This window comes from Maylandia zebra, linkage group LG7 (genome assembly GCF_041146795.1).
Source record: "Maylandia zebra isolate NMK-2024a linkage group LG7, Mzebra_GT3a, whole genome shotgun sequence".
In the NCBI taxonomy this organism is placed as follows: domain Eukaryota; kingdom Metazoa; phylum Chordata; class Actinopteri; order Cichliformes; family Cichlidae; genus Maylandia; species Maylandia zebra.
In genome coordinates, this window is record NC_135173.1 from 51405780 (window position 1) to 51425319 (window position 19540).

The following is a 19540-nucleotide window of genomic DNA, read 5'->3' on the forward strand; positions in this document are numbered from 1 at the left end:
TCTAATTAAAAAGCAGAGTATGTACGGCTGCAGAGAGCGAAGAGAGGAGACAGTGAGAGGAGGAGAGGGGAGGAGAGAGGGAAGGAAAGTGATCTAGGGGGCGGATCTAAGGGACATGGAGGAAAGAAGCAAAAGAAGCAGTCAGTGGGGGGTAGAAATGAAGAGCATGGGGTTGTTTAAGGGGGCGGTGGTACGTAGAGGCTAGTAGTGCGAGGTGGAGGAAAGGAACGATCTGACAGGACACCAAGGTCAGCTGGAGAGGAACGCAGAAAGGTCATTCATGGAGAGGGGGAGGAAGGAGGGGGAGAGAAGCAGGGAGAAGGCAATAGAAACAGACAGGTAGAATTATTCTACAGATATCTCCCATATGAGCGGGGGCAGCAGAGCAGGGGGGAACCGTGACCAGCAGGATAATAGAGACACATGGACAATGGCCCTCAAAGGCAGAGGAAGCTCCGTAGTCAATGAAGGTTAAACTGCTCCCATGGTTTCAGGCCTCTGGATTAACATGCATAAGTGCCGTGCATGCAAATTAAAAAGGAAAAAACACCGACCTGTATTACATCAATCGCAGATTTTTTCTTTTCACCTCATTTTCTTTCCTGCCTAAAGTTCCAAGCTCACTTTTTGTTTTTCGGTGGGGCGAGGGGGTGCTGACCAACTGATGTACATCGAAACTATCATCGCTATACTGGCTGTTATTACCTGAGGCTAGGCAGCAGAAACCACTGTACTCTGCAGAGATAGAGAGATAAAGTCTACACCTAAATGCCTTCAGGGCTGAGACACCTCATCCCATTTTATCAGCTCTGATCACTTATCTTGTCCCATCTCCTCCGTCTCGATCAGACTTACATTAACATCCCAGCAAATCTTGTTGGGTTTTTTTTTTCCTAATGTCTAAGATGTTCTGTTTTTTGTTTTTCTAGAACTGTATGGATTTAAAGTGTAATCACATGCATAAAGTGCATAATGACTCCCAGTGATTTTAGAGCAAGTGGAGCTGAATGGAGAGGCACTCCCCTGCAACATACATACAGAACAGGATATAATATACTATAATGCATGGGTACATGTGAATACTAAGGCTTGCAGCTACATGCACTACTACAGATACTGCATTTAACTTCCTGGCAGACAGACTCATATATAAAAAATATATATTTTTGCTTTCCCTGGAAATTGCCACTCAACATCTGCATCCCAGTACTTAAGCAGAGTGACACAGTGTTTGAAAGGATCACCCAGGGTCGCACGCTGGATTGAGAGCTTCAATTTGCACGACCGAAGCCACTTTGACGCCTTCGAGAGTTAAAAGAGCTCGTAATGTTAGAATCAATGTCTGCGGCTGTCAGCGTGGTGGAACGGCAGATGGAGCAGCGGAGGATGATGACAGGAGGACAGACTCAGTGAGGCATCTAAACAGACAGAGCAGGCTGCTGATTAAAGCGAGGACCTTGAGTTTACGGACAACAAAGAGCTTCTGCTGGCGGAGCTTCAGGTGGTGTTTAGCGTACTGTCCATTAAATTTTGATGACGTTTGAGGCTCTCTACAGTCTCATGCGCTTCACTGTGGATTATGAGTTGCGTGAGGGTCAAGCCATTTTTAGGAGATCTTAAAAGCAGCTCTTTATAGCTTCAGAGACTTTCAGATATGGAGGCCGTGCGCACACTGCTTTATGAAGAGCCACATTTTTTTGGTGCTAGTCCACAACTTCAAATTCCACTGTGGTGATCCTTTGACTTTTTCCATCTAGCGCTAATATGAAGCAGAATTTCACTTTATTCAAATACTTTGGTTTGTGACCAAGCACAGCCACACAAAGCTACAAGTTTATATTCTGCACAGAGCTGTCATTTTAAACCCTTTGCTTGGCTTTCTCTGGCTTTGTGCTGCCCACGGTTACCATGCACTTGGGTGAGACGGGGGATTGTAATTATTATTTAAACTAATCCAACGGTGGCCTGCTTGCACTCAGTCAGATCTTGTTTTCAGAGAGCACCTACAGAGCCACCAAAGGAACACCACTAGTTTCCCGTGGCACTCATTAATCAGCCTTTGTGTGTCTGCAGACAAAAAAAAAGACTTTTAAGCAGATCCTATAATGTACACTCAGATCAAGTCATCAATCACAGCCTAATACAAGGTTTGAGGCAAGGGGGCATGTCTAATGGTGATATCTAACTGTAGCCATTACCTGAAAAGCTTTTATTATTTTTGCTATCTTCTTTTCAAACATGATGGATGAACGAGGTGGCGAGTCATTTGCTGGACCTGAGTACAGCTGGCATCTCCCTCTTTGATCTGAGCCATGCCCAGGACAGTGTCAGATATCTTTAGTTGCTTTGATGGATGAGGAGAACTTTTCCCGCTTTGTTTCTGGGCTGAATAATGACTTTCCGTGTCTGTCCCCTCGTCTCGAAACAAGGCTGGAGGTCAGAAGGGAAAATGCTGCTTGGCAAAATAATAGATGGGTGAGAAGATGGACTGTGAAAATCGAGAGGTTTCTGGCTACTGCTGTTGCCCTAACAAAACCTTGCATCATCCCTAATGCCGGGGCCTCACGTCCACCCTCAAATAATAAGTCTTGGAAAGTGATTTACAAAACAGTTTAGAGGCTCTAAACCAGTTTTACTTGGATCAATGAAATGCCGCGCAGCATGTGGCGGCTCTAGCTTTAATAGAGGTAAATAAAATTGCCTCGGGACGTGGTGCTTTTTAAGGCCTCTTTCCACCAGGTGGGGATGTTGTTCATAAAGTGTTGGGCAGTGTTGCGTCACAATACACTTTTCCAAATGATTCAGGAAAAGAAAAGCAAATCTATTTCACCAAAATGCTCTTTTAACTCATTGGACACTCAAGGGCTTTATGTTTGCTAAATTAGAAACTACTAGCAACTATCAGAATAAACGTGATGATCATGGTTATTTTTTCCTTTTCTTGCACGACTGTGCGCATCCTCCTGTGATGAATGAAATCCAGCAGAGCCTCTGTACCGCCAAGCGTCTTAAAGAAATGTCGCAGAAACAGATGAATCACTGGCCATGGGGTTTATTTGATGCAGAGCAGAAAACAGAAAAATCTGACACACGTTCCTGATTTAATTCATTCAAACTTTTTCCCCCTTTCCCTCTTTCCCTTATGTTCCAGGTACATGTAGCTGATAAAGTGATGATGCAGCAACCATGAACGCCCTGATCTGCTTTGGTCCGTTTCATTTGATGTTTTTAAGGCGCACATCAAAGACGACTCTCCAGGATGTTCAGCTTGCCAAAGATTAAAAAGGGAGGACGTTAGAAGTGTTTTTTAGAGTTGAGCAATGACCTTATCTTAGAGACCTATGAAGCTGTGATTTTATCATAGAAAAAAAAATGCAATAATTATAACAGATGTGCCAGTATTTGAAAATATTTTAGTTTGGTTATAGATAATATCAAACAGCAGACATTTTGCATGAGCCTCCTTAGGCTGAAATGTGAAAGCTGTAACACAAATCAAAGATACATATTTTAAAAGTGTGTGCGTGTGCCATTACTTTCATGCACTCTATCATTAGTTAGAAACAAAGGCAGATCTTATTGTTTCCCTGCATTCTCTCTGTTGCCTTTAGCCTGCAGTATTATTTTGGGCTTGTGGAAATAACAGGTGGGCACTTTATGGGGTTGCTGTTGTTGTAGCTTGGAGATTATAAAAGTGGACTAGTTGTCTGAAAGATGCTGGTTTGATGGCAGATGCTGTCATGTCTTCCTCCTCGTGTTTTTCGCACACAATCCCTGACAAAAAAAATAAGCATAATCCATAAAACCTTAGTCCACAGACTTGCATCGTTCCAGACTCAAACCAAAACAGGTTTGTGTGTCATTTTTCACAAGCAGTGGGGGCATATTTAGACTGTTTGCACAGTCTGAGTTCATTCAGTGCAGTGGAGGGGACTGCCTGCTTCAGAGTAGTCTGATTAAATAGCCAAGATACACTTTTGGGTTGTAAAGACTATGTAGCTATGACGGCTCTGGGATTTAGAGGAGACAAAGAGTCATTTAATGCTTTATTGTATACTACAGCCCTGTAAAAAGTAAGTACACCACATGATTCAGTAGCTGTAGACAAACCTTTAGGTTCTGTTCTCTTTCAGACATTCTTTGACTCTTGAATACTTTGTAGAGAAACAATCCCCAATCATCATTTCTCCACCACTGTGCTTGACATGTATTATGACGTGTTTGTGCTAAAATGCTTTGTCTGCTTTGGTACTGTGCATTATGGCTAAACATCTCCAGTTTGGTCTCATCTGTCCAAAGGACATTTTTCCAGAAGTCTTGTGGTTTGTTCAGATGCAGCTTTTCAAATCTGAGCTGTGCCACCATGTTTTTTTTTTTTTAAAGAGGCTTTCTCCTGATAACCCCTCCAAACAAGCCGTACTTGTTCAGTCTTCTTCTAACTGGGGCCTGTAGAGTTTGAGATGTAGCTCTTGGGTTTTTTGAGGAGTCTCTGAGCATTTCAGTCTGACCTTGGGATGAATTTGCTGCGATGTTCACTCCGGGGAAGACTGTGGCATTTTGTCAACACACACCTGAACACTACAGAGTGGCCAAAGTGTCTGTTTTGATAGAGGTCCTCACACATGATGATGATCAATTAAGCAACTGCATTTGATTTGCAGCACGCTCTTAATTCCTCTGGTAGCAGTAAAAATGTATGTAGTTTTTATTCGTAATGCGCAGAATCGCATGATTACATATGGTAATTTAACACTGTTTAGGTCTTTTGGTTGAATTATTTTAAGTTGCTAAAGATCTAAAGTATCTGTAGTAACCACAGAGGTAAACTGATCAGAAGCTGACTTTATTGGCACACACTGGGCAAATTAGAGTATAGAAAACTACAATGAAGAGTCAGAGGAGCAAATAACTACAACTCAGACACCATCATATCTATTACACATTTCAAAGCCCTGAGGTCTTCTCTACCACTAACTGTGGGTGCAAGAAAAGAACAAATGGATAAAACATATCAATAGCCTGGATTATTTTAATAGAAAGGAAGAAATGATGAAAAAAATAAAAGAGAATAAATAAGAAGGATAGTGTCCCCTTAAAATGAAATAACCTATAACCCATTGTAAACTCAAAGAGCTCTGTGAAAATTAAGAATGTCCACTCACTCTTCATGCTGTTTGTCATTCACATCTGCCAAACAGCAAGAAAGCTCCTGGTTCAAACCCTGGCTGGGGCCTTTGTACAGTTTCTACACGCAGTAATTGTTGATTCTAAATGGAGTGTGGATGCAATGTAAATAAAGTGCTTACAGCGTAAAGAAGAAAGCATTGTGACCTGTAGTCTAAACCACTTGGTCAGTAAGAATATAAAAGCACTATATAAATTCCAGTCATTTCCTACAATGCAGTACGCTCTCATTAAAAATCTGCATTATTATAATGGCTGAGTAAGCGGATTTTTTTAAACCAACAGCAGCACTTAATGCAAAATACTAAAAGATTTACAAAATGCCTACAAATGATGCATATCTGTACGCGTGGGAAGGAAGAAAGGAAACGCCTTTGCATGTCTGTGCCAATTGGCCCATTGTCCTATAATCCATCCATGAATCAAACAAATAAACTGCTCTCGTGCAGAATTAAGGTGATATAAATATAAATCTCCAGAGGAATGTAAGAGCCTGTTCCCAGAACCAAGAAAAGTATACTTAATCATCTTTTACAAAGTAAAACAATAATTAAAAGTATTTGCTTTGAGAGAGTCTCAAAGCATGACACGCTAACAGGAAGAACAGGCCTACAATTCAGCTTACTGAAATGAGGTGCTGTGCAAACGTTTAGACCTTTATCCATCACAATAGCTAAAGTGTCCCATAAATGAGTGCAAATATACAGACAGAGGCTGAATTTAAGCCACAAGAAGAGCAAGGAGTTTTGCAACAGATGGAATCACCCCCCGGAGTCCGTTTTGGGCATCGTGAAGTCACTGTGGGCTTACATGAAGAGGCAGAAGTAATCCACAGAAAAACCGTGGCATCCAAGATGCTGTCAAGTACTATCTAACTCTAAATACACTGCTAATGGAGACACTACTAGTTAACTTTGTCTAATAATAAAAAAATGAAAAATGTAATTGGAACAAATATACATAAAGAAAACATGAAGGGGGCTAACATTTTTTCACTGTATTTCTGTATCTAAGTGTTGATAAAAATCTACTACAAAGTACTTTTAGAAAATGTAATGCATTACTTTCAGTATTTAGTCCCTCTAGAAAGTCATTTGCTCCATTAATCTTTAAAATTTACAACAAAGCCAACATGGGTAGAATTTCCACCTGTAACGATACTAGACTGTTGACCTCTGCCCATTTACAATCAAGTGTTGGCTGGTTGATTGGCATCGCCATCAGTTTAAGTATTTATTCAAGCACTTTGATTCCAGAGGTCAATCACTACTTGCTTTGTGTTAACATAACAGACTGCGGTCTTGGGCTTTCAGCTCATTGTGGCCCATTGAGTTGATACAATGTTGCATCCACGTCCATCTGTCCACAGTTTACAAGACCTGCTACTCCTACAGTATCGATCAGAGTTTAGTGACTCTTGCACACAGTGATCACCCAGTGGCTCTTTACTATTACCCACACTGTGCTCAAGGCCAATATCATATTTGTTGTTTTACAGTCATTAACACATAAAATGTTTTACTTTTGTTCATTCTCCCTGTAAATAATTGCTAGTGCTGTACGATATTGCAAATGTTGGTATTGATCAGATACCAATAAATACACAACAATAGCCATGCCAATGCTAACAATAGTTCAACATATGCAGACCAGAGTAATGGGGCACAACTTATGAGAAGATTATTATTATTTTATATATTAGGATTGTGGGTTAACTTCTGTTGTTTAAATACTTGTGTTGGCAATACATAAAATAGATGTACACAAAAGTTTCAGACATTTTCTTTACAGCGCATGTTTGAGGTATATTTTTTCATTTCCAAAAAAAAAGAATTAATTTAATCCAATTCAGTGGGTTACATACTGAACCTAGAGGATAGAAACAAAGTATCAATCTTATCTTGTAGTATCGATCCAGTACCCACACCAGCGTCGGTATAGATACTAATTACCTAGTAAATGCTCTTAACAGATCATTAATGGTGTGAATGGTGGGTGCAATTTGAATAGGTGCTCAGGACTATCTATCCATCTATGTGTGATGTTAAGCTGCACAGTCTGTTTGTTTACCTCTTCCTTCTTGACACGTGGGAAAGCGGAGAGGGAGGGGGTGCGCGCGGGGAAGGCAGGGCACGGGGAGCGGATTAGCGCTGCGTCGGTGTCATTTTTAGACTACACAACAACGCAGAGTGACTGAGGGTAACGTGTACAGGGTAGAGACCGGTTTTGCACCTGCTTGTCCTCCTGGGTCAGTGTCAGCATCTCTCCGAGCTCTTTCTCCAGCCTCTCCCCAGCGTTCAAACATGTCTCTGTCCGGCTCGCAGACGCCAGAGGACGGACTCTACGGTGAGTGATGGTGGCACATGGACCAGGCCGTTGTTTCTTTGTTACGTCATCACTGTTAACTATTTGCCTTTTAATAGCGTGTCTGTAGCCGATTGTTGCATACCTTAAACAGGCTGTAAATTAATTTTGCGTGCGCACGGGTCGATTTATACTCCAATTTCACGATGCAAATGTCAACAGTGTGTGGGCAAAACATTTCAGGCAATGAGAACATTCATTCCCTCAGTGTGTTTGAATGAAGAGCTAGCCAGCCGTGGCTGCTTATCAATGGAGACAAGATACTAACAGCCTGTCAGACTCTGAGAGCAGGTGTGAGAAGAGGCCACAGACGGAAACAAGGCACAGGCAGTTTTATAGTTGTCATTGTCGTTGCTACTGTCATTGTGTAAATGGATTCCCTGACTCACCTGTTTGTATCTCTGTAAGCCAATTAAGCTGCGGAGATTTTCTGATACTTATAGCTCCACTTAGCTGGCTGCACATTGCTTGGAACAGAGGATGCTGGGTAAAACATGTGGATCACTGTGAGCTGTATCATTGGGAGCTGTACAGTGGAAATCACTGATGTGCAGGTTGTTTACTAAATAAATAAATAAATAATAAAAGATCAGTTTGACAAATATTTGATTTCAGCCCAAAACTGAAAACCCATCGCTGATATGTCATCTGATAGTTTCTTGCTAAACAAGAAACTATCAGATGGTAATTTCAAAATCCAATAATCCAATATATCCACCAGCATTTTTTTACTTTCACACACACAAAACATAAACAGATTTCCCTCACATTTGTTGCTAACAGGGAAGGTAGAGTGGGTTGTCTACCAATTGGAAGCTTGGTGGTTCGATCCCTGACTACTTGAGTCCGCATGCTGATGAGTTGTCCACAATGAATCCATTGGACTGTGAGTGTGTGTCAATTTTAAACAAGGTGCATAGATATGTAAAAGTGCTTGTATGAATGTGTGTGTGATTGGTTGTAGTAAAAAAGCATTTTGAGTACTCGATTAGGGTAGAAAAGTGTTATATAAGTACCAGTCCGTGTCTTCACATTTCGTTAATAGTTAGCTAGCTAGGTATTGATCTTCTTTTTCCCACTTTATTTCAGGGTCTCCATGCCCGTTTCTATCACAGCCTTTTTAAATGTAAAAAGAATCACAATTATTGTCTGTATCAATACATTAAAAATATAAATGCAACCATATTTTCATATTTTATTTATCTTTTTTTTATTTTTACATCCACATGAATAGGACACAGCTGCTTTAAAGGTAACTTTATATTCAATTCTAGAAAGACAAACAAAATCTGAATCTCCCGTGCTGTCCAAAAATAATCTGATTGCCCTGCAGCCATTCTTTCAAACTGCACCTCACACCCTAATTTTTGTTTCTTTTTCTTGGCCCTAAAATGGAAACAGTCATTCTCATCCTAGCAGAGCACAAATTAATCTGTTGTGCTGCAGTTCATTGAGTCTTTTCACATCCTGGCTCCACATTACATAAAGCTGATTTGGCAGCGGCACAGATGAATGTGTACAGGACTGCGCCATAGAAACTGATTTAGTGCTGCAGAGTGGCATCACATAGATAAGGCAGCCAACAAGGCAGCTGTTACGTCACAACTCCCCTCTGTAGGAAAATAACTAGGGCAATGGCACAGTTTCCTCTGCCCTCCCTTCCCCCCATTACTTGCTTCCACCCCCTTCAGCACATGCATCCACCGCCTCTTGTTATAAAGCGTCATAAACCAGGTAAAGTGACAGTCAGAGAGGTCAGATGAGGAAGGATACTTTGGTAGGTAAATGAGGGGAGCTGTTTCGTAAGTGCTGCCTCTGTCCGAGAGATGTGGGGCAGCATGACAAGGGAGAAACAGCTAGAGGAAGGGAGAGGGTGAATGGCTAATCTCTCACAGAAATAAGTTCTTGCGTAAGCAAGCATGCTGTCAGGCTGAGTTAGCCCTGCCCCACTGTTTAGCTGTGGGAGCGCACACACCATACAACATGCGAGCATGCATATGTGTATATGCGTGCATGTGTAAATCCCTTTCTGCTCCTGTGCCCGATCACCAAACCCCGCCCCCGTGTCCATTCATTCATATGCAGTTTATCTTTTCAGCACTCATTGATGGGAAGAAGCAGGCACACTCTGCCTTGCTCTCACTGTTTATATATGATAATATGTGTGTTTTTTGGACGCGGCTCAGCGTGTCTCCATCCAGCCACGAGCTCTGTGATTCTGAGGTCATTGCGTGTCATGTCAGGACAGCCGCAGGGCAGCTTCTAAATCTCCACATGCCAGTGGACAACAACACACACCTGTCCATTCACTGCCCACTCGGCGCTAAAGAGATTAGAGTTCTAGGAAGGACCTAAAAACGTGCATCAGTAATGCAGTGTGAAATTTGCTCTGACAATGTTTCGGAACCGGGTTAGGATCAGTTACTTGGCAGTAAAAATAATCTGAATATGTCATTATGACAATAAAGCTGAAGTAATCTGCATAACATAGTTGGGTAATCAAATGACTTAAGTCACGTTAATGGCAAGTATAAATAAAAGAATCAGGAGAAAGTGTGGGCTAACTGCATCATTGCATAGAACATTAAAAATGAGTTTTTCACATGTAAAACTATGCACAACACGGTTACTTTGGACCTTTCTGGGATCAAACAGACTTCAAAATGAAATATGTACAGTTGTAATTATAGTAAGATTATAAACAAGACAACAAAATTCCCATAAATGTTAAAAGCTCCATAAAATGGCTTCTGTTTGTTTACTTTCCACATCATGACTCCTTCTTGGCTTATTAGAAATCTAATATAGGTGTACTGAGAAGCATTGTTTTTTTTCCCCTTCTTACCAACACCTAAGCGTCAGCACAAACTCAGCTTGCCCTCCTTTTTTCTTGTCAGGCTCCTGGGTCGAGCTGGAGGAGCTGATTGCAGCCGTGAGCCGCAGAGAGAGCCTGACAGGGCCGCAGGACAGCGTTTCCACCGCCCTGCAGGGGGAGCTGGAGAGGATCCTCCTGGAGGCACAGCTGGAGTGCGAGCGGAGTAGAGACAGGTAATGATGCAGTTTGTTGGCACGAACTTGTTTTGTTTGGGGAGTTTGGGGCGGGCGAGCTGCACAGTGAGGTGTAGAAGTGATTTGCACAGTAATGAGGTTTGTTTTGTGCTCAGAGGAACTTTGCTTGTTTTCCACGGCGTGTTTACTTTTTCTGTTCTTGTTTGTTGGGCTGTAAAATTATCACGCTGCAGCTTGATTGTTTCTCCAGACCGCACCCACCTCGTACAAGTTCACTTGTTTGTTTGTTTTTAATCCACAGTCCTCCACAGGCCACGACTCCACAGTCCACCGGCTCACCAAGACCCACCAGTGAGCACGACAGTGACTGTGTCACTATACAGGTGCTGGTTTTCATTTGAACACAGAGACATGGTTAATATTTATCAGATAAAGACATCAAAAAAATATATAATTTTTTCAAATTATTCAACATCATCTGATTCTTGTTGCGTTCAGGAGGATGGTGAGCGACGGGTGGACACTGACTGGGTGTGGGATTGGTCCAGTAGACCTGAAAACATGCCACCGAAGTAAGCCTAGCTCCTTTGAATGTTACTGTTATTTATTCCTGCTGTGATGATTTACTCCTTCAGGCAAGTAGCTTAGTTTGGCTTAAAGACTGACAGCAGGTGACTCGAGGCCCGCGCCTCCAGAGGTACATAATTAAAAGATTCTTTCTAGTTTAAAAAAATAATACATTTTAGAAAAAATGAATTGTAACACGAACCAGCCAAGATTCATGACGTCACCCTGGCAGTATGCCCTCTAAATATGCATACAAGTATAAGTAAACAAAAATAAGCTTTTTGTTTGTTTGTTTTGGTTTGTTTGTGTGTTTATAAAAAGCCTGTTTTACTCACAAAACATTCAATAGCACATTGTTTTTGTCTTTTTTTGTTTTTTTTAATTTAGTTGGATTATACCTTTGAAGCCCATGAATCGCTTTCATTTTTATTTATGCTGCCGCACTTGACATTTAATCTCCTGCAATAAAATAAGCCTGTTTGACAGATAGCAGTTCTCAGGCTCTCGGTTTCTTTCTTGTATTCTCAGGCTTCTCTCTTGTGCTCTCATTATCTCTGTTTATTTTTATTTTTTTTCCCCCCCGCCTTTCAATCTCCGTGCTTCCGCATCTCTTATCTCCGACGCCTCTCTCTTCCTTCTCTGCAGAGAGTTTGTGTTTCAGCACCCAAAGCAGCAGAGCTCCCTCAGTGTCAGAAAGACAGAGGTGATGAAGAGAGGCATCTTCTCCTCCGATGTTCTCCTCATTCTTGTTCCCTCGCTGCTGGCTTCACACCTTCTCACGCTTGGAGTCGGGTGAGATTCATTCACATAAACTTGACATTCTTGGTAATACTTGGGGAAAAAATAACTGGATGCTTTTCATCCTGGTAGAATTTGGAAAGTGTGCAAATTAAGAAAGCGATCAAAGAGTTGACCCCTGTGTGCCCTTCTAAGTGGTTTTAAAATGATGTTGCTGATGTGCAGCTGAAGCTATAGATGTAAGAAAAACAAGCTTGAGACAAGTTAACGGTAGGGAGGGTCTACCTTTTCACTGACAAGTTGCTACCTTATGATAATGCAGTGCCCTTAGTTTCTGAGTTATAGCCTTCACTTATTTGCTTTGGTTGCTAGCAGATTACCATGGTCTCCTGTAGTTTGCATGGAAGATGCTGATTTGTCTGCACACACTGAAACAATGTGATGCAAACTGGAAACAAATAACTTTCAAAGAACCATTTTTCCCTTTTGCTGAAACCAAAATGTTTCAAAAGGCACATTTTTTTTGTATTTTAAAGGGTTTCTGTTCCTTTCTGTCACAGTTTTTGCAGTTCCACTGTTACTGATTGGTTAGTTAGCAAATGTTTGCAGATAAGTCGGCATCATACATGCAAAATAAAATATGTTAGCAACCAAAGCAATCACAGGGAGGTTTTCTCTTTGCAACCAAATTTACCTAGCAGTATTCTGCAACTTCCCCCAATCACTTTCCAACATGTTGGGGAATACATATTTTATCCTCATGATCAGCAGTTGCAAAGTGCTTGATTAACAGTCTCCCCGCCTGTGTGACTGGGGTCCAAGGGCTATAGCAAAGGATCAATCATTGATTCCTGTTTTTTTTTTGTTTTTTTTCCTTTTTAGGATCTACATAGGAAAGCGATTGGCTGCATCCACCACCAGTACGCTGTGACAGCAACTATACGCCAGTGCCCCTATTTGCTAACAGTGTGGCCAATAAGGTCAAAGTCCACCCTCTGTAATGCACTAATTTGCCTCCTTTCTTTGTCATGGGGCTAAAATAGGACCTTGCCTGTCTGTACCTGTCTCTCTATCTATCCAGCAGTACTCTGTCTTTTCTGTCAGCCTCTTTGTTGTCTGTGCATTTCATAGGGCCCTGGGAGCAGATGGCTGCTGACCAGTGAGTCAGACTGAGGTCACTTTTACTCTCCCGCAAAGTAACACTGATCTCAACCAGCTAATCAGGAGTGTAATCCGAGGGGGGGTAGTTTTCCTGACACAAAAGAAGAGAGGGAAAGAGAATTCTACTCAGCTAGAATAATAAATCCCTTTGATGGGAGGAGATGAAAACTGTTTGTTGGGAACGGTGTGTTCCAACAAAATGAAAAGGATAATGTGCGATACCCATTCACCCAACCTCTGAAAAAGCAAAATGTCTGTCATTTGTCAGAAGCAATGATCCTCTGTAAGACTGAGCTGCTTAAAGCGGTTCTTAGCTCTTTCCTTTTTTCTTTTTTTGGTCGGCCTGATGGTGAATCTAATGTAGGGACTTCTAGTTGGCTGAGTGAATGTAGGAGAGGCTCTGGTTGTGCTTTTTGTCCCGTAAACCCATTAAATATTTGACCTCCGACAAAGGCAATCACGATCCCATTAAACTTCACTCCTCCAAACCTTAATGTGTCTCTCGGGTCTTTTATTCCTCTCCTCTGCTCTCACCCTGACAGCATGTATTGTACACATGCTCGTCTTTTCTAATACATGTGGGGAAAGTGAAGAATTTTTAGCCAGCAAAGCACAGAGATGTGCTGAAGTAAGCGTTGGCCACTGTATGTGTACGTTTCTATGCTTTGCTAGTCTGGAGATTACTTGCAGGCATGCAGAGACAACAGCAGCAGCAACAACAACAAAAAGACTTTTAAAACATACTGTGATGTTAACAACCTGCAAATGAACCGCAGCATCTGTTTAAAATTGATTCCTGTTTTCATATGAGGTAAATCACTGCTAATGACTTTGTTTGTTTGTCCTGATGAGCTCTTTGGTGTGTATGCCACCGGTGCTCCTTAAGCACATTGTTCCCCTGTGAGCACTCTTTCTCTTGTCTAACCGAAACCTTCCAGGAGCCTTATGACATCTGCCTTTGTCATTCTTACCTCACATAAGTCACCCTCTTCCCTATATTTTTTAACAAGTTGCTGCTTTGACTTGAATCTAGGATTTGACATTTTATTGCCTTCCCATATACTAAAAAGCTGTTTCCTCTTAACATGTTGTAAAAATAGCTGGCTTGGATTTTGAATGGTGGGGTGGGGCTGGGACTGAGAAGCCACCAGGGTTTTGCACGGTTGCCTTGGACATAAACGTGCCCCATTTGTTTTCTGTCCAGCCTGACCAAGCACAATTACTTTATCAGCCATTAGCAGAGCGTTTGATGTGAGGGGTCCTGCTGCGCTAATGAGCACAGCAAGCAACTTCTAGACACACCAAGCTGACGATGCATCAACAGGCCTGCTTTGGCAGAGCACAAGAGCACCTGGTTTCCATTCACAGACCCCAACACATAACACGCCCAAGCAATCTATGGGTAGTTACTGGTGCATGTTTTGGCACCAGTTTTACTCAACAGCGCAAAAGGAAACGCTTAGTTCATGAACGAGGTGAATGCACGTGCTCCAGAAATGCCCATTCATCATCTTTGACATAAATGAATTTGTCACACAGCATAGTAATTCAAGTGTGTTGGAGCTTGTATAAATAGAAAAGCAAGTTGAAATTTTTGTTCTATCCGTCGTGGTAAATGAAATGAGCTGTACTTAATACATTAGCAGCAAGTAATAATATAACTATGAAAAGAGCTCATTTCACAACAGCAAATTATAATTCTGGGCTGAAATTATTCATGCAAAAAACCATTATAATAGAGCTTGCAAAGGCTCCCAGTGGTTGAAGGCTATTTCTTAGTGCCACGTGCATCGTGAATGTAACCAAATCACCGCTCAAGCAACAACAAAACAACAGCAGCAAAAGGTAAGTCAAATGTGCACCAAAACTGTTCAGTCTGTAGAGCTGATACTTTCCTTCATGACAACTGTAGAAGGATCGAATTGTTCCTATTACAGTTCTCTAAATTGTATTAAGGTCTAAATTTAGCATTATTAGGGGCGTGGTCACTATGCTGCCATAGCTGTGTCACTCTCTGAGGTCTAAGTGGTCACACAAACCCTAAAAGCCTTTACACACCAGACACGTAAAATCAGCTAATATTACTTGGGTCAAAAATATTTTTCACCTATTCTAATTGCAGCTTTTAACAGTGACCATGTAATTTCATCTGACGAATTTGTGACATTTTTTTTTAACCAAGCCCAAGTTTTCCTATATTTTGAATCAAAATAACCAGATCTAAGAGTCCAATCGCTGGATTTGGCAACACGTGAAATACTAGTGGAACTGGTGCAATACCTCAGACAAACTGCCTCCTCAGATTTGGTCCCAACTCTCCGAACAAGAGCTCAAACTGCCCCCACTGACATCCTGAAATATATATAAAGCTGCTGTGATACAGCTCCGACTGCTGGATCACACAATCAGATTCTCCCTGCTGAGGTCTTCTTCTGAAGATTGGATGCATCCAGAATCTGTTTCTTCCTGTTCTTCCATCACGGTGCCTTCTTTATCTCTTCTACGCATAAGATCAGTAAAATCTTAAACAGATTACACAGTTTGATGTATTTTATTGGTAGGTTTCTGTTTTGGGGGGGTTCTTTTTTGAGTCAGGACACTGGAGAGAAGATGGAGAAAACACATGGCAGATTCTCTCCAATAACCTCCTGGCTTTAGCTCAGCAACCAGGAGGTCTATATTTTAATCTGAAATTAAAGTAAACAAAATGCAGTAGAGTAAAAAGGTGAAATACTTTAACACAAAGTAACACAAAATACATCCATGTCTGCACAAAATCTTATTATGTGGATAATGTCTGTATGAACCTATGTGGGTGACTGACCAAGAGCATGTCCCTCAGGGTGGGAGAGATTTAGATAAGGCTTCTAAACTATTGGCTCCTTTGCAACCCACATAATTGTTTCTTGCCTTGTCAGATGACATCAAACGATACAAAACTCTGTGAAAAGAAGAAAATCAGAGGAGTGGCACACCTGAACTGTTCTTTAGACTGTTAATTTAGTCCTGTGAATTGTCCCTGGTTCAACCCCCTAAGCCGTTTATCTTGTTATTTGGACAAACAAGCAGCCACAGGTGGCACTGGCTGTTGTAAATCACCGTGTTCCCACACAGCTTCATCCTATTTTGGTGTGATCCTCCATGGCTTCTTTATAGGACAGGACTGTGTTAAGATCTGCCAGCCCTGTAATATCCTCCCTCAAGATGGTAACAATTACAACTACTATCAAAGAAGTAAAATAAAAATCACCATTTTCCCCACATCGTTTCTTTAAAGATATTACTAGACAATGAGATTTATGCTGAATAGGGTTATAGATATGACTTTGAGCTTTTGGTGTTACGAAAGAAAATCCAAATCCTGTTCTTGAAGTGAGAGGAGACTGAGGCCCAGACAGAATATGGGAGAAATCTGTTCATTTCCTGGACCACACTTCAGAGATCAGACATCTGTCTTTCTGGGAAATCCATTATATCCTCCTCCTATACAGCTAGACAGGAAATAGAGAGTCCAGTTTCGAAGAGTTTGGACACAACAAAAGAATCCAGTTGAACTGGCACGGCGTTTGCGCCTTAACTTTAAAACAAGGTCACTAATTTGAGCCTCCATCTCAAGTAACATCGCTTTACCACATGTGGCCCACTTCCCCCTCGTGCGCCACTCATAATGAGGGACAGTAGGTTATAATTCCACAGAACACAATGACGTAGTCAAATAGCAGACACATAACCACACACAGCTTACCGGACCGTGAACACTCCCACACAGGAATGAAAAAATGAAAAACCCTTTTTTCTGTTTGCATTGTGTGGGCTTAAATAGTTACACTCATGTGGAATAAACACATTCATCTCCAATATTTGATATTTGCTACACTGAGTGTTTGTAGAAGGGAGTCGCTGCGTCTCTCTTCAGATGTAATTTGGCATTCAGTAGGCACGATGAATGCATTGATGGCAACGTTTTTGTTTTGAGTTTTATGCATTTTTCCATTCTTCCTGTCACTCTTGAGCAAATAGAAGCAATTTGTCTAATAAGCCTGAAATGTGACAAGCGTTCGATGTGGAACAGAGTGAGTGAAAGAAGCTCTTTTGTGTGCGAGCAGAATTTGTTTTCTTTCTACCTGTCATGTATCCAAACACACGTGTTCGCCTTGTGCTCGTATCTGCTGGGCCAGACTGCACACCAGGAAGAGGCAATAATTGCTTCCATGTGCTGGCTTCCCTCTCCACCTCATGTGTGCGTCCTTCTTTCCTCCGTGCAGCGCTCAATCAAACCAGGTGAGCGCGGCCCGGGTGTGGACGTGAACTGAACCCAGTGTGCTCTCCACTCGAGTGCTTTTTTTCTTTCCCACAGCAAGGTGGACCTTTCTAGCCCAGACATGCTTGGTCTCCGTGCACCAGATGTGTGAAGGATTAGATGAGAGCACCCGGAATAAGACTCAGTGAAGCACAATGTGTCACTGCTCATGCTGTGTAAACAAACCAACTCAATTTTTAAGTGTACACGTGCGCTGTCCTGACATGCCAAGAGAACCGTCCCGTTCGTGTTTTGCTGAGTTGAGTAGAAGATTAGGATAGGTGGATTAAGATGTGTGCCTCCAGCATATGCTTCCTCAGAACAGCTTGCTGGATGATCAAATATCTTTAAAAAATTCCCTTTCCCATAAGTCTTGCTGACATCAAATGGGTCTGTGTTGACCGTTAGCCTTTAATTTGCTGAGATTCACCAGCTGTTCGGAGGTGAAAAAGGAAGCTTCTCCTGACAGCAATCCTCCACCAGTGATTGCCTTGTAGGCCAAACTGTCTAAAAACATGTTCTTATCTTTATATTTAAAGCATAATCCTCTGCATGAGAGCTATAAGCTTGATTCAGATTTTGGATTTAAAGAAGAAGAATTCTGTGGTTGTCTGTCCTGCTAGTGTTGTTTCTACCTCACCCTCGGCCGATGTGTTGCTGCTCTATTACTCTATTGCAGAACTCGGTTTGTCTGGACATGCAGTTCTCATATTTCAGCTAAAACAACTCATTTACTGCTATCTCAGATTTTAAGCTAAGTATGTGAAGTTACGTTGGACACTAGTGACTGGTGTCTGTTGTCCTGTTGTCTATATTGTGAACAAAGAAAATATTGTTAAAGGCAGAGTGTCTTTTTTCATGTATTTGGCAATGGTTGGCTTTGCTCTGACTTTGTATAATAGCAGACAAGACACACACACACATACTCGGTTCATTGAGTGCATCCTTACACACAAAGCTGAGGAACATTAATGACAACTTAAGCTTTGGAAAATAATACTGAATGCAAAACAAATAAGGCTTTACTTCACACAGAGTGCCCCTGTCTGAGATCACACACTCCAAAAAAAAGAAAAAGAAAAAAAATTCTGGCTCCTTTTAGATGGTAAATATTTAATCCTGCTTATTTCTTGTGTTAAGTCTACACGTATAAATCAGTGTACTGCTTCAGTCTATAACAAGTTCACTTTACTCAGTCAAATGCAGTAAGATAAAGATTTGTAAAACCAAATAGGGCTCTGTTGGTTTCATTTACGCAAATGCAGCATTTTTTCACTCTGGAGGATCTGCGAAGTGTTCTTTACTGAAAGCTTTTCAAATGTTTCTGAATTTGGTAAGTAAGCACAAGTTCATTGCCATGTCGCTTTGTGTTACAATTGCAAAACTATTCATTCTAGCAGCAAGCTACATGTTTTAAAAGTTTCTCTGTAGCTAGCTAGCTAAGGGTAGATGCAGAGTGGGCTAAAATACTGTTTCCATTACAAGCTTGAGTATTATTTGTAATTTTTTAAGGGAGTAAATTAGGCACAAAACTCTTAGCAGAACATTCCTTTTGAATATGGACACATGAAAGTGAGGGGGTACTGTGTGTAATGGCAGTGATGCTAAAATGACTGGATGCACCAGTAAGAAGAGGGTAGCTTTATATCCCATGTAGTGGAACAAATACACAATTTATACATAATTTAATCGTTGACATCCACTGATGTAAAGTGCACTCATAGGACACTAGTTACACCTTACTAATATTGGGTCCGACCCCGTTTGCCTTCAGAACTGCCTTAAATCTTCCTGGCACAGAGAAGGTGCTGGAAACAGTTGCGCACCTATTATGCGATTCACCCGTTCCACCACATCCCAAAGAAATAATTTCTACTTTACATGGCTGGTTGTCCTTCTGGAAGGAGCCATCAGAAGACGGATGCACTGAGGACACAGTTAACAACAATATTCAGGTAGGCTGTGGTGTTTAAATAATAGGTGGTACTAACAGGCCCCCACATCATTACACCACCAACAGCAATCTGAAGTTATTGGCCAACATTCTTCTCATTCAATTTTGATGAGCCTGTGCAATTTTCAGCCTTGGTTTCCTGATTTAGCTGACAGGAATGGCACCTGGTGTAATTTTCTGCCTCTGTAGCCCATCTGCTTCAAGGTTTATTGTGTTCTGCCTTCAAAGATGCTTTTCTGTATACCTTAACAGTAAGAAGTATA

At 41.5% G+C, this 19540-nt stretch overlaps 1 protein-coding gene across 1 annotated transcript; it reads left to right on the plus strand.

Moving 5' to 3' along the window:
• Positions 1 to 7325: 7325 nt before the first annotated feature.
• Positions 7326 to 13517, plus strand: zgc:73226 (BCL2/adenovirus E1B 19 kDa protein-interacting protein 3). The gene is made up of 6 exons (XM_004549737.4): positions 7326 to 7530; positions 10446 to 10596; positions 10859 to 10940; positions 11056 to 11129; positions 11770 to 11916; positions 12745 to 13517. The coding sequence occupies exons 1-6, from the start codon at positions 7488 to 7490 to the stop codon at positions 12791 to 12793; spliced, it is 546 nt and encodes a 181-aa protein (XP_004549794.1). The 5' UTR covers positions 7326 to 7487; the 3' UTR covers positions 12794 to 13517.
• Positions 13518 to 19540: the final 6023 nt, after the last annotated feature.

Bases quoted from the DNA above. Each gene is read 5' to 3' on its own strand.
- zgc:73226 (XM_004549737.4), top strand. From the start codon at position 7,488: ATGTCTCTGTCCGGCTCGCAGACGCCAGAGGACGGACTCTACG. The intron at 10,597-10,858 runs GTAATGATGCAG...TTTAATCCACAG, and splicing joins TGCGAGCGGAGTAGAGACAG to TCCTCCACAGGCCACGACTC. The intron at 11,917-12,744 runs GTGAGATTCATT...TTTCCTTTTTAG, and splicing joins CTTCTCACGCTTGGAGTCGG to GATCTACATAGGAAAGCGAT.